Source organism: Eurosta solidaginis, chromosome 2, assembly GCF_040869045.1.
Source record: "Eurosta solidaginis isolate ZX-2024a chromosome 2, ASM4086904v1, whole genome shotgun sequence".
NCBI classification, from domain to species: Eukaryota; Metazoa; Arthropoda; class Insecta; order Diptera; family Tephritidae; genus Eurosta; species Eurosta solidaginis.
This window is the reverse complement of record NC_090320.1, coordinates 40,919,707-40,933,327: the sequence shown is the minus strand read 5'-3', so window position 1 is coordinate 40,933,327 and position 13,621 is coordinate 40,919,707. Positions and strand designations below refer to the sequence as shown.

The 13,621-nt window shown below is 39.1% G+C and overlaps 1 protein-coding gene across 1 annotated transcript; it reads left to right on the top strand.

Moving 5' to 3' along the window:
* Positions 1-258: 258 nt before the first annotated feature.
* On the top strand, positions 259-6,931 carry LOC137242079 (3,4-dihydroxyphenylacetaldehyde synthase 2-like). The gene is made up of 4 exons (XM_067769448.1): positions 259-318; positions 5,110-5,240; positions 5,303-5,537; positions 5,611-6,931. Exons 2-4 carry the CDS (start codon positions 5,161-5,163, stop codon positions 6,796-6,798), a joined length of 1,503 nt encoding a protein of 500 aa, XP_067625549.1. The 5' UTR covers positions 259-318; positions 5,110-5,160; the 3' UTR covers positions 6,799-6,931.
* Positions 6,932-13,621: the final 6,690 nt, after the last annotated feature.

Sequence of the window (13,621 nt, the reverse complement as noted above, 5' to 3'; positions counted from 1 at the left end):
TTATTGTAAGTATGAGAGCACACAGCTTGATATATAATTTTACGTTTCGCCCGAACTTAGACTTCCTTACTTGTTTTTATTATTATTGAAATATATACATAAAGTAACATGTATACAATTTTGTTTAATCATATGTGCATACATTAATTATATTCTCTCTAACATTGAATTTATTGGCCCGAAATTCTGAGTGAACTCGATTTGGTCTGAACATCCAGCAACCGAAAGTATGTATAAAAGATGGTCACACTAAACTTCCGCGCACAGTTTCAACGTCGAATTTTCGTGGTTAGTGGAAAAAAGTTCATACTGAAAAAGGTAACGCATAGTGTATAAAAAAAAGTGATGTGATTTCAAACAAAAAGTTGTGTGAATGTTTGCTATGCATGTGTATTAAGGTGGCTCCTAATTTTATGGAAAACTTGAAGCAAATTTTTTTGAAAATCGGCGGTTAATTTTCTGTGAAGTTAGGCTTTCATTATAGGGCTCTTTCAGGCCAGCTAGTTGAAACTATCCGAAGGAGAAACAAAATTAAACTCCATCGGCGACATGAGATTTGAAATTTGGTCAAAATTGGATGAAAAACGCTCATTACTAAGCATTAAAAAGCGTGCCTAAAGAAGCAACAAATATGAGCAATCTACCTTATTTTTGTATTCCCTACATTAAGATTGTTCCTGTTGTTGTTGTTGTAGCAGTGCTTCGCCCCACCTAATAGGTGTGACCGATCACAAATTGTCATCAATATCCTCTAACAGGAGTCCAAGGAAACTTGCTGTTGCAACAGCGGTGGATCATAATCAGAGTGGTGTTAGAGGCGTTAGTTCCACATTACAATTAAAGAGATGGTTGGTGTCATGTGGGGACATATTGCCAGCGGGGCATACATTTTGTATGTCGGGGTTGATTCTGGTTTGACAAGAGTTTAGCCTGTTACAGTATCCAGAGCGAAGTTGAGTGACTCGCGTTTCCCTGGGGAGTATGCGTTCCTCTTCCGCAAGTTTTGGTTACTGCTCTTTGAGTACTGGATTCACCGGGCAATCCCTGGAATAAAGGTCCGGCGCCTGTTTGTGGAGTTCACTGAGGACCTACTTGTGTTTTTTGCTTCATACGGCTGAGTTCTGACTCCTTAAGCCCCTAGGCGGTGTTGGCTCATCAACCAGATGTCTGTTGGGATGCCCAGGTTTCTGGATATTCAACAGGAACTGTTTGGTTAGCATCTAATTTCTCTCCCTGGTGGGGAGTATTCTCGCCTCATTATGTAAACGGTGTTCTGGGGACATAAGAAGACAGCCCATGGCGGTTCTGAGAGCAGTATTTTGGCAGGCCTGTAGCTTCTTCCAGTGAGTAGTTTTTAGGCTTGGCGACCATATAGGGGAAGCGTAGCATGCAATCGGCTGGCCAATTGCTTTGTAAGTGGTAATGGCCGTTTCTTTGTCTTTTCCCCAAGTACTATCAGCAAGAGATTTGAGGATTTTATTACGGCTCTGGATTTTCGGTACAATTGCGGCTACATGCTCCCCAAAATGTAAATCCTGATCAAACGTCACACCCAAAATTTTTGGGTGTAGGACAGTCGGTAGCGTAGTGCCATCGACGTGGATGTTCAAAATGGTCGACATTTGGGACGTCCATGTTGTAAATAAGGTCGCGGAGGATTAAGTCGGTGATAATGCCAGGTTTTGCGAGGCGAAGAAACTGGAGAGATCAGGGAGGTAGCTGTTTATTCTGGTGCAAACCTCATCGATCTGTGGGCCTGAGCCTGTGGCCATTATTGTGCAGTCATCGGCGTAGGAGACGATAGTAACTACTTCTGGTGGCGAAAGTAGCTTAGATATGTAGAAATTAAACAAAAGTGGGGATAGGACACCACCCTGTGGCACCCTTGTTTAATTCTTCTTGGTTTTGATGTTTAGTTTCTAAATTGCACCGATGCCTGCCGACCACCCAGATAATTTGCGGTCCACCTTTTAAGACATGGGGGAAGGGTAGACCCTTCCAAGTCTTGCAGTAACGTGTCATGGTTGACCTTATCAAAAGCTTTTGATAGGTCTAGCGCAACGAATACTGTTCTATGGTGGGGTTTTTGACTTAAACCGCAATTTATCTGGGTGCTAATGGCATTTAAGATTGTTCCTCGATTGGTGTAGCTGACTTCACCGAAAATGCATCATTTGCGTACCACGGGTCATGAATCAAGTAATGAAAAATATTATAAGAACACTGGTGTATATTTGAAAACTTCGGAGTAATGCCGTCCCAATATATCTATTGTGCGGATTTTATATATTTAATCTGAAAATGTTCCATCTATTATTCCCATAGTATTTCATTAAATGATGGCCAATTGCTCCTTAAAACTCTACCGCACAGCAAAACGCTTCCACTTATTAGTTGTTCTAATAGTGCGAATCTGAATAAGTCTGATAGGTTAAAAGACCCCCTTCGCTCCTGCAACACAGAGAACGGATCTGCAATCATAGAAAAGTAATTTTTACTCTCAAGATTCAAGCCATAAACAAATTCGCAAGCTTTATAGATAGCAACGTAGCCGTGAGTGGTGCAAATATTGCTCCTTCTACTCCATAAGCCTTTTTTGATCCAACGGGACGCGAAACTGAAAACTGAGATGTCATGTCACCAATATTGAGTGTTTCGAAGTGATCGAATAGCTGCTTTGTACTTCAAAGCCATATTTATTGTCCTCAGACCTGATGCTGTGCGTAGAATGCTTTTGGAACCATACGGACTCCCATTTGCCTGCTTTACTTTTAATACCGTGTTTAGCACCCAATCCAACGTCGCTATTGGGAGCACTACCATGTGTTAAGTACTATCAGAATGTTTCAACTCATCACAAAGAGAATTTCGGACCAAGTGCACAAGCACTATTTTTTTAGGGATTAATGGTAAGTCCTGGGGGCGCCGACTTGATACTAGTATACATTTTGAGCAATCTAATCTGGACTGCAAAAGGGGCCGTTGCACTGCACAATGACATAGGGGGTGGCGCACTAAATTACCATCTCACATAGATATTGAACGGTCACGCCGGCTTCAAGGAATATTTACATAATCGTGGGATAGAGGATTATCCTTTCTGTCCACACTGTCCCTCCGAATTGGAAAGCGCAGAACACCTAACGTTTCACTGTCCTCGCTTTCACGGCGAAGGACTCCTTGTACACAGAGTTTTTGGAGAGGAGCCTTTCATTAGGAATTTAGTTCCCTGAATGTGCAGAAAAATATATTGTTGGACTGCTGTGAGCAAGATGTCCTTTATAGTTATTACGAAATTGATACATGCTGAAAGGGAGCGCAGGGAAATGCACATTCGAAGTAGTGGCGAATAAATCGCATTTCCGTGACGTTATGCCTAACGGTGGTCCCACGAGGTGCGGACACATGAACAGGATTAGACTGATTTCATTGGGCCACTTGAGGGTAGTGCGCTACCCCAACGTCCAGTAAACAAAAAAGGGGATGGCGCAGTCCTTTCATGTGGTTGCCAGCGTAATTTATAACTTCTCTAACCCAATTGTCAACCTCATATATTCGGGGTAAATCTTGTTCATTTAGCAGGCGAGACTCTTGCAAACCCAAGTTCCTTACGGCAGAAGGGGATTGTTTGACCGAGACGTAGTCATGTCAACTCGTTCCCATCATACCTTAATGATGCTAGGTTCCGGAAATATCCCGCAAAGGACCATCAACATCGATAAAACTACCCAAAACCTTCGAGAAGCACCTATATTGCTACAAGAAAATAGAATAAGAGGCCATCCTTTCTCCCTCCTAAGCGCACATGATTAAAGCCTCCCTAAGAATCCAGGTAGGGTACTATGTTTGTTCCTAAGACATGACTCCACCTTGTAGCCCCCTTCAATTAGCAAAGTATCTGTTGTGATACTCTTGTTAAGCTGTTGATAGCTCTTGGGCATTCAATTCACTGTGAATGTGGACGTCTAGTAGTATTTGAAAAATTTAATTAAATTACATATACTTTCCTAAAAGAAACTTTGTCTTTCTCTCCAAACTCTTCATGTAATCCTTCTATTCTGAAAATTGATGCCTGGAGCATCCACAACTACCTATCCTGCAACTTCGTCCCAAAACGTTCAATATTTCTTTGAAGTATGCCTCTTAAAACAATTGCAAAGGCTGGGTCTTCAGAAAAACGTTGCTGCCCCTGACGGCGAATGCGAAGGGGATTTGCGATAAACCCGCCTTTATTTGTAACTGTTGGTTGGATATTAAGTAGGAGAGATAGTATAAGGAAAATCTAATCAATTTTGTGTGATTTTTGTGTCGGTAACAAGATCGTATCGTATCGAGAGAGCTAACAATCAGGCGTAGTCACATTGCCATTGTCTCTTCGTGAATAGGGTGAGTGAGTCGTATTGCTGATTTTGATACAGTTTGTCGCTAATTTTGATGTGAGTGTCTTTTACGGCAGTGGCGTTATATTTCAAGCGAAATCTATTTGTATGTACGACAGCGCTCTTGTTACTGTTCCCACGCTATTGGTTGGAGTACTTCATTTGACTGTGATGATTCCCATAGCTTCATCAGAGCTAGCTCCTGCTGTATCATTATCTTACGGACATAGGATATTTGAGAAGTAGCTCAGATACGCCTTTGGCAAAACTATACTATATGATATTGGTTTTGTGTTTCGTTAGGTTGAAGAATGCCTCTATGATAGACCAAAACTTGCGTACACTATCAGAGAAGTTTAAGCTTATTTGGTACTCTTTTAACAAAAGTTTGCTTGTGCAGTTCCATTACTAGCCCTACACAGGGTTACTTACACCCTTATAATCGACTTACCCTCTTGGGCTTCCCAAGGCAGCCGGTTATATGTCATTTCAGTGTACTCCCATTTCATTTGTTGCGCCTTCCCAGCAGATCCTTGCAGGGGGACTGCGCCATATTCTCCTGCTCCCGGAAGGTATCGAACCCAATCCGGGACATGTACCTGATCCCCGCCCAGAGAAATGGTTTTGCTACGTTTGCCTCACTGCTACAACAACAACAACTTACCCTCAATAACAAAAATTAAACAAAAACCACTTTAAGTTTGAACTGAAATATTCCTCAATTCTCCAGAAGTTACATATCAACGTGCAAAAAGTAATAAGACAAAAGAGGCGACTGAAAATGGATGCAGAAACCTTCAGAGAATTCGGCAAAGCCGCCGTCGACTTTATAGCAGATTATTTGGAGACAATACGCGACAAGTAAGCATGAGTAATCCCAGCATAAAAAAAAATATTTTAATGTTTCAACTTCACTTGTGTAGCGATGTTTTGCCATCAGTTGCACCAGGCTATTTACTAGAACAGCTACCGAAAGAGCTACCAGAAAAAGGGGAACAATGGAAAGATGTTTTGCAAGATGTAAATAAATTCATTAAGCCCGGTCTAACACATTGGCAATCACCAAACTTTCACGCATTTTACCCAACGGGCTGCTCTTATCCCTCGATTGTGGGTGAAATGTTATCCACGGGCTTTAGTGTCATGGGGTTTAATTGGGTAAGTATAAAAGAAGGGGCTGCGTTACTATGTCCATTTACAAATTCACACTTTACTCTACTTCACTTTTCAGATGAGCAGTCCCGCTTGTACCGAATTAGAGGTAGTCGTAATGGATTGGTTGGCCAAATTTTTCAAATTACCAGAACATTTTCTACACTCCAGCAAAGGACCTGGTGGTGGTGTAATACAAGGCTCTTCCAGTGAATCTGTACTCATAGCTGTTATGGCTGCACGCGAACAAGCAGTGCGACGCGTCAAAGCCGAACAACCCGAACTTAGCGAAGGTGATATACGCGCACGTCTCATTGGTTATTCCAGCGATCAAGGCAATAGTTGTATTGAGAAAGCCGGCAATTTAGGTACAATTCCGATACGTATACTGCCCGCCGATAAGAATCAAATATTGACGGGTGCACAGTTGGCAGCAGCAGTAAAAGAAGATCTAGCAAAAGGATTTATACCCACGATTTGTATAGCGACTATGGGTGCCACGGGCACTTGTGCACACGACGATCTCATATCTTTGGGAGACGTATGTGAGAAAAACAAAATGTGGTTGCATGTAGATGCTGCTTACGCAGGCGCATTTTTGGCGCTTGATGAGTATGCGCACCTCAGACGTGGGCTCGAGTGTGTGGATTCACTTAACTACAATGTACACAAATCGTTGCTAATAAACTTCGAATGTACAGCAATGTGGCTGCGTAATGCGAATCATATTGTTGATAGCTTCAATGTGGATGCGATTTATTTGAAAAATAAATACGAGGGAAAATCGGATCTACCGGATTTCCGACATTGGCAAATACCATTGGGACGTCGCTTCCGTGCGCTCAAAGTATGGGTTACCTTTAGAATTTATGGTGCTGAAGGTTTACGTAATCATTTGCTTAATCACATGCGTTTATCGGAGCGTTTCGAGGAGCGCGTGCTAGCGGATGACCGTCTCGAAATAGTTGCTAAACGTGCCATGGGTTTGGTATGCTTTAGGGTGAAAGGTGAAAATAAATTGACAGTAGATTTGCTGCAACGTATCACAGAGCATAAGAAAATCTATATGGTACCGTCGACCTTTGGTGGAAAGACTTTTATACGTTTTGCTGTGTGTGGTATGCAACCGAAGGAGCAAGATGTCGACTTTGCATTTGAAGAAATTGACACTCAGTTGACCAAGCTGATGAGTGAGCTCGCTGCAAATGGAGAGGACACTTGGAGTAAAGGAAAAATAAGGCGATTGGCAGAACAGGCAGAAGTTTGAACTCAGGTCTATGTAAAATTTGTGTTGGAGTGGAGAAATCTAAAAGAATAGTGGACAACTTTTGATAACTTTTACTTCATTCATAAGTGCTTTAGATGTAAGTAATTAAAACTTAAATAAAATTAGTTGTATAATTTTTATAATAATCACTTGTACTTACTTACTTAATTGGCGCTTAACCGTTACAACAATGCTCGCCAATCGTTTCTTCTCTGAGTTAACTGGCGCCAATTGGTCACACCAAGGGAATGCAAATCTTTTTCCACCTCGTCCTTTAAGCGGAGCGTGAGACGTTCTCTTCTTCTGCCGCCATAGGAGGGTTCCGATGAAAACACTTTCTTAGCCGCAGCGTCATTTGTCATCTATATATTAATACGCTAACAAAATTTCCATACAATCAATTGACAGACTGTTTCGCATACTTAGCATGCGTAAAATCATATAAAAGTTATATGAATCGATTCGTATTGATCAGCCGCAGTGCATATGCCTATTTTTGTTAACAAATATTACTCTATTTGTTTATAATTAATAGAAAAAGTTTTTTGTAAATTCGAAAATCTGTGCAACTATCTAAATTGCCATCTGTAGGACGCATTATGTTCACAAACCCCCTGAGTACATAGCTCCAAATTCTCAATTGTCGCGTTGCTCAAATATTTCATCTCTACATATGTATATATTTGTACACGCCAAACGGTGAGAGAACTCCTGCTTCGTTCACTTTGTCTAATATATAAAATTCTTCTGTGACGGTGTTAGAGGCTTAACTCCTCCGAAAGGGCTTAACCGATTCTCATGAAATTTTGTGAGCATATTGGGTAGGTCTGAGAATCGGCCAACGTATACCTTTTTTTCGCTACGTGCCTAGGGTCTTGAGATCAAAACGTGGACCCGGGTACCCCTAGAATGTGTTTATTCAATATGGATATCAAATGAAAGCTGTTGGTGAGTGCTATAGTACAGGATAATTTTCATACCCCTGGGTCACTAGGGTCTCGAGATATAGGCCAAAACGTGGACCCGGATCCCTAGAATGTATGTGTATTATGGATATCAAATGAAAGCTGTTGCTGAGAGCTGTAAAGTTCATTGTGATATTCGATTTAGTCGCATCAACCTGCAAAACTGATAAATATGCATCCGAAGCCGAAATAAAGACAAAAATTAATAATACCCACATACCTATTTACATTCGTCCTATTCGATTTGCTTGAAATTTCGTATATAAATTTGCCTATATTAGTATTTACGATGTTTTTTTCCGGGACGTATACCAGAGACGGACTGGGACTGGGATTAGGACTAGGACTGGAACTGAGACTGAGACTCGGAGTGGGACTGGGACTGAGATTCGGAATGGGACTGGAACAAAATACATACCACCCTCTGGGACTGGCAATAAGAGATGAAGAAAAAGGAGACAAATTTGAGAGAAGAGAAAAGAGAGAAGGAGACTGAGAAAGAGATAGAGATAGAATGAGACGAAGATGGAGATGAAGCGAAAAAGACGGAGGGAGGAGTGAATAAAAAGATTAGGAAAAAGTGTAGAGGGGTAGGGCAGAGTTTGTCGGAAAAAGCTTATTAAAATGTATGCAGATAGGCCAAATTTAGGGCAGAACAACGTCTGCCGGGTCTGCTAGTGTTGAAATAAAATATTGTTTCCCATTGTTTCCAATTACCTATATTAGTCTGTACCAAAATCCTTAAAAAATTGTTCTAAAATAATTGTTAGCGCACAAAAAACTTTAAAGAGAAGTAATAACTTGACCGGCCTATTTTTTTTTGGACAAATTTTACTTACACGTAAAAGCATAGGTCTTTATTTAACAGATTCTTTGTTTTTCATTTTAGGTGCTTTAAAAAAATGAAATCAGAAATAATGAGTAAACTTTTGTTCAAACTCACTAAATGTATTTATTTATAACAATTAATTGCAAATTTGACCCAAATGTTTTTTGCATTTCCGGATTTTATGCTCATTTCAGATATAGCACGTCTTATAGTGAACAAGAAATAAATAAATTTGCTACAAAGATATTACATTAATATTTGTATATGTCTTTTATGCTAATTTATTTTTGTATTTTATTTTATTTTTTATGAAGGTATCCTCTATTCTATTCGAAATTCTATTCAAAATTTTCGTTTTCGTTTACATATTACATATGTATTTATAATTGGTTTAATTAATTTAATTAATCATAATTTAATTTAATTAATTATAAATATATATGTAATAGTAAAGCGCCAATTGCATACCTAATCGGTGGTGTGAAATAGGTTAAATTCCTTTAGCACATTTCTTCGTTCTTAACTAAAAATTCGTGTTATTTGAATTATGACGCTATTGAAGTAAATGGGAAATATATGTATATGTAGTTTATATTGGTGATATAGGCCTACTGGGGAACCGAGCACCCAAAACTAACTTCGGTAGCGCGCCACCGGCGTGGTGTGGAAAAAGCAAATTTTCAATTCAATTTCAAGTAATTTCACCACAATTCTATGTAAATTTCATTTGATTTTACATATTTGTTATACTATTTTAAGGAGCTCCATACCAAAACTTATAATTACATTTGAAAACTTTGTAGAAAATTTAAGAAAATACAATCAAATATTATAACGTCTTAGGTCAAATTCAAAATTTTAATGAGAACTTTAAGTAAGATAGATCAGTTTGCTATATTTCCACTTACTGCTCAACTTTTAACGCATTATTGCACTACCCCAACACTGGATGCATAGAGTGAGTTGAAAAAAATACAAGTTGGTCGAAATTCGACCACGGGCGATACTAGTTCGCATAACTTGGCTTAGCCCCTGCATTTTAATTCGCTGGACTATATTGATATCTGCGTAAAGCTCGTACAGCTCATCATTAAATCTTCTTCGGATGCACCGTCGCCAACGCGTAGAGGTCCGTAAATCTTTCCAAGAACCTTTCTCTCGAACACTCCCAGCGCCACTTCATCTCTTGGTGTCATGCTCCATGCCTCTGCACCATATAGCAGTACGGGTACGATAAATGACTTGTAGAGCATGGTTTTCATTTGCCCAGAGAGAACTTTACTTTGCAATTACCTACCTAGTCCAAAGTAGCATTTATTGGTAAGAGTAATGCTTCGCAGGATTTCAGAGCTGATGTTGTTCTTAGTGTTAATGCTGGCTCACAAATAAACGAAGTCTTACTATTTCGAAATTATGGTTGCCAACAGTAGTAGTAGTAGCGTGGTTTCCAAGGCGCAAATTCGCTGACTCTTTTATTTCGATGACAGCAGGTACTTCTTTTTATCCGGTTGTCGAATTTTGCAGGATCTCCTTTCTCGTGAACTGGCCAAAGGAACACTTAGATTCCAACCGTCGGGCATACACTCATCCGACCATGTTTGGCAAGCAAGCTGATGCATGCGTTTTACCAACTCCTCTCCGCCGTATTTGAATAGCTCCACAAGCAATCCATCAGCGCCCACGGCCTTGTTGTTTTTTAATCTATTTATTGCTATTCTGAATTTGTCATAACCGGTTGAGGTACATTAGTTCATCATCGCTATGCGGTACATCGCTGTCATTAAGAGATCAACGAAGTGTTCCCTTTATAATCTAAGTACACTCTGGACATCGATTACAACGTCGCCGTTTTCGTAGTAGATGAGTTCATCAGCTGACTTTAATTGAAATACACATTGACAACAATTATCCGGGCAGCAAACAAAGAAATGTCGATCGATTCTTGTACCTTTCACTTTTAGTATGAGCCGTGTTTAACTTGATCTAATTTTTTTAATAATTTGGGAAAAATTTAAACAACGTGACATCAGGAGGGACAAGGCGACAGCTGTTTCGATTATACCTTGTAAATCTCTTCAAAGCCTTTTCTGATCTAATTTTGCTGTGCTATTTTTCTGTGTTATTCCACCGAAATCGAATTTTTTTTGTTGATAGCCAACAACCCAACGGTTCTTGTGAGCCATATAGAGGCGTTAGCGCTATTTCGTGGGCATCCCTGATTGAAACTAAACCCACAACTGCGCAAAACTTTTTGTTTCGAAACACTGGATTATAAATAAAACTGTCGCATTGGTTGGTAGGTTTAAGCAAGCACCTTACGGAGTAAATTCTTTCACCAATATTTTTCCAGACAGCAAACAACGACATCGATATACACCCAAAAGTCTAGTGCATGTTTTGCCAATTACAGACAGATAAACAAATGTTGTTGTTGTTGTTGTTGTAGCGATAAGGTTGCTCCCCGAAGGCTTTGGGGAGTGTTATCGATGTGATGGTCCTTTGCCGGATACACATCCGGTACGCTCCGGTACCACAGCACCATTAAGGTGCTAGCCCGACCATCTCGGGAACGATTTATGTGGCCACATTAAACCTTCAGGCCATTCCCTCCCTCCCTACCCCCAAGTTCCATGAGGAGCTTGGGGTCGCCAGAGCTTCATCTGTTAGTGAAACAGGATTCGCCGCGGATAGGTGAGGTTGACAATTGGGTTTGGAGAAGCTATATATTGCGCTGGCAACCTAAAAGGTTGCGCTACACAGCCCTTTGAATCTGGTATTTTAGTCGCCTCTTACGACAGGCATACCTACCGCGGGTATATTCTGATCCCCTAACCCGCTGGGGTAGATAAACAAATAGTCGCTCATATATGAGAACAAATACAAAACAGATAGTCAAAGTTCAAATGCACAAAAAATCCTAGTTTCAAAGTTAAACAAGCCTATCGCAGGCATACTTACTTCATGTTTATATGCGCTTAGCTATGTATATGAACTTTATCCACTATGTAGCAATAAAAATTTACAGTCATTTACATGGGCAACACTGCATTGTCAACAATGCATTTTTGGTGACTGCAACTAACTACGCTCCTTTGGCTGAATGCCAACAAATACATTGTGAAATAAATGGTCGATGTCTGAATGGGTAATATACATACATATGTATGTTATCATTTACTTAAACCTATTGGTTGAATGGGTGTGTTGGGTAACATACAAAAATATGCAACAACAGTAAAAATATCAAATACCCCAAATGGAACAACTCAGTTTTAACAAAATTTTGGTTCGGAATTTATAATGCGCTCAGCAGTGGAATATGCTGTATTTCAAAGCATAGGAATTGCAAAAATAACAACAACTACAAGCGCAAAAAGACCCTGTAAGTTAAGGCCCTTAGAATATACCAGCTACAGGACAATGCCTGCTTTAAGAAGCGGTAAAAATCCACAGATTCCAAGGTTAAAGTGGCTGAAAAGCATATATATAATACTTCTATATCAATACCTTCCTATCTTCCTAATGTGCAAATTTTCTGTCAATCATTATTTTCTGAAACTGTGCAAATGTATGTTCTGCGCATGCGTGGACTTTGTTAGTGTTAGTAAATGTAGTAGAGCGTGTAAAACAAGTATTAAAGGGGTACCAACGGGTCACTATCCCCTTTACCCAACTTCTGCATACTAATTGTTATAAAATCTCAGTTTAGTCGATTAAACAATGAAAAGGCCAAAGAATAAAATACAAGGCTTGATGTATTTTTTATTTAAACATGGGCTGCAGCCATACAAAGTACATTATTTACATAAATAGTAAAACAAAAACAAGGCAAAGAATTCATATTTTTGAAATGAAAAAAATTCAAATATACATGTATAAAAATATCCCAACAAGCATTTCTTTAAACGTTTTTAAAAGAAATTTAAAGTGAATTAGCTTGAACAAACGATATATAAACGTTTTCAAAAATTTACTTATTTTGAGTTTTTTAATGAAATAAATTGTTGATGAAGTAAACAAAATATAAGTACTGGGCTTGCTGTTATTGGTGTTGAAATAATATAAATTTTGTAAATTTTTTTCTACCATACTCTTTTTCATCCGTGCTTTTTTTTCGTTTCAAAAAACAATCGAATATCAAAATAAAAACTTATTACTTCCTACACAGCTGTGTACGTTGATTATTAAAGATGTCATTGCTAAATAAATTTTTGATGGCTATGTGATCGTCCATGATACTATTAGAGAATGCATCACTTGTATTTTGAAAAATACCATAGCCAGCAATATAACGAACAACATTGTCCACATATACAGACAATCCCCACATCGTATTAACATAAAAATTTGCTAACTCGAAATCTATTACCTCGCTATTTTTTTAAGTATACTAGTAGACGCTGAGTAGAGAATGGATACGCCGTCGAAGGTACAATTCCCACTTTCAATCGCACTTAACTCGTGCCTTACTAAAAGTCGTCTATATGCACTTTTAAATTGAACTGCGTTGGGATTATTGTTGAAACCCCCTCTTGCCCTAACTGCACCAAAAAAGGTTTCCAGGAAGTCTTGTGAAAGCTTATAAGTTAAAGGGTATGTTATGCCAAAAATTTTAAGCTTCTCAAATAGTTGAAAAATATTTCTTAAAGCAACGATCATACCAACAAATCCTGTTTTCCGGCCAGATTGAAACAGAAGGGTGCCATTAGCATCTCGCAATGAAGAGATATATTCCTCGAATCCCTGCGCATTCTCCTGCGAGTTCTTAAAATAATAAAAATTTTATAATACTAATGGAAAACAAAAGCTTACTTTTTCATTTGGAGAACGAAATAGCCTAATGTCCAATATTGATAGAAGCAAGACGGCTTGTTGAAATAAACATATATTTAAGCCCCTTTTTACAAAAATTTAACGACAGCCTTGAGATTTTGTCTCCTTCTCTCATTGTATATCTGTACTGTAATGTTGGACAGGCTGCACAGTTCAGTAGTAGTGATATAGAAGTATTACATATGTGCTGAAAAGT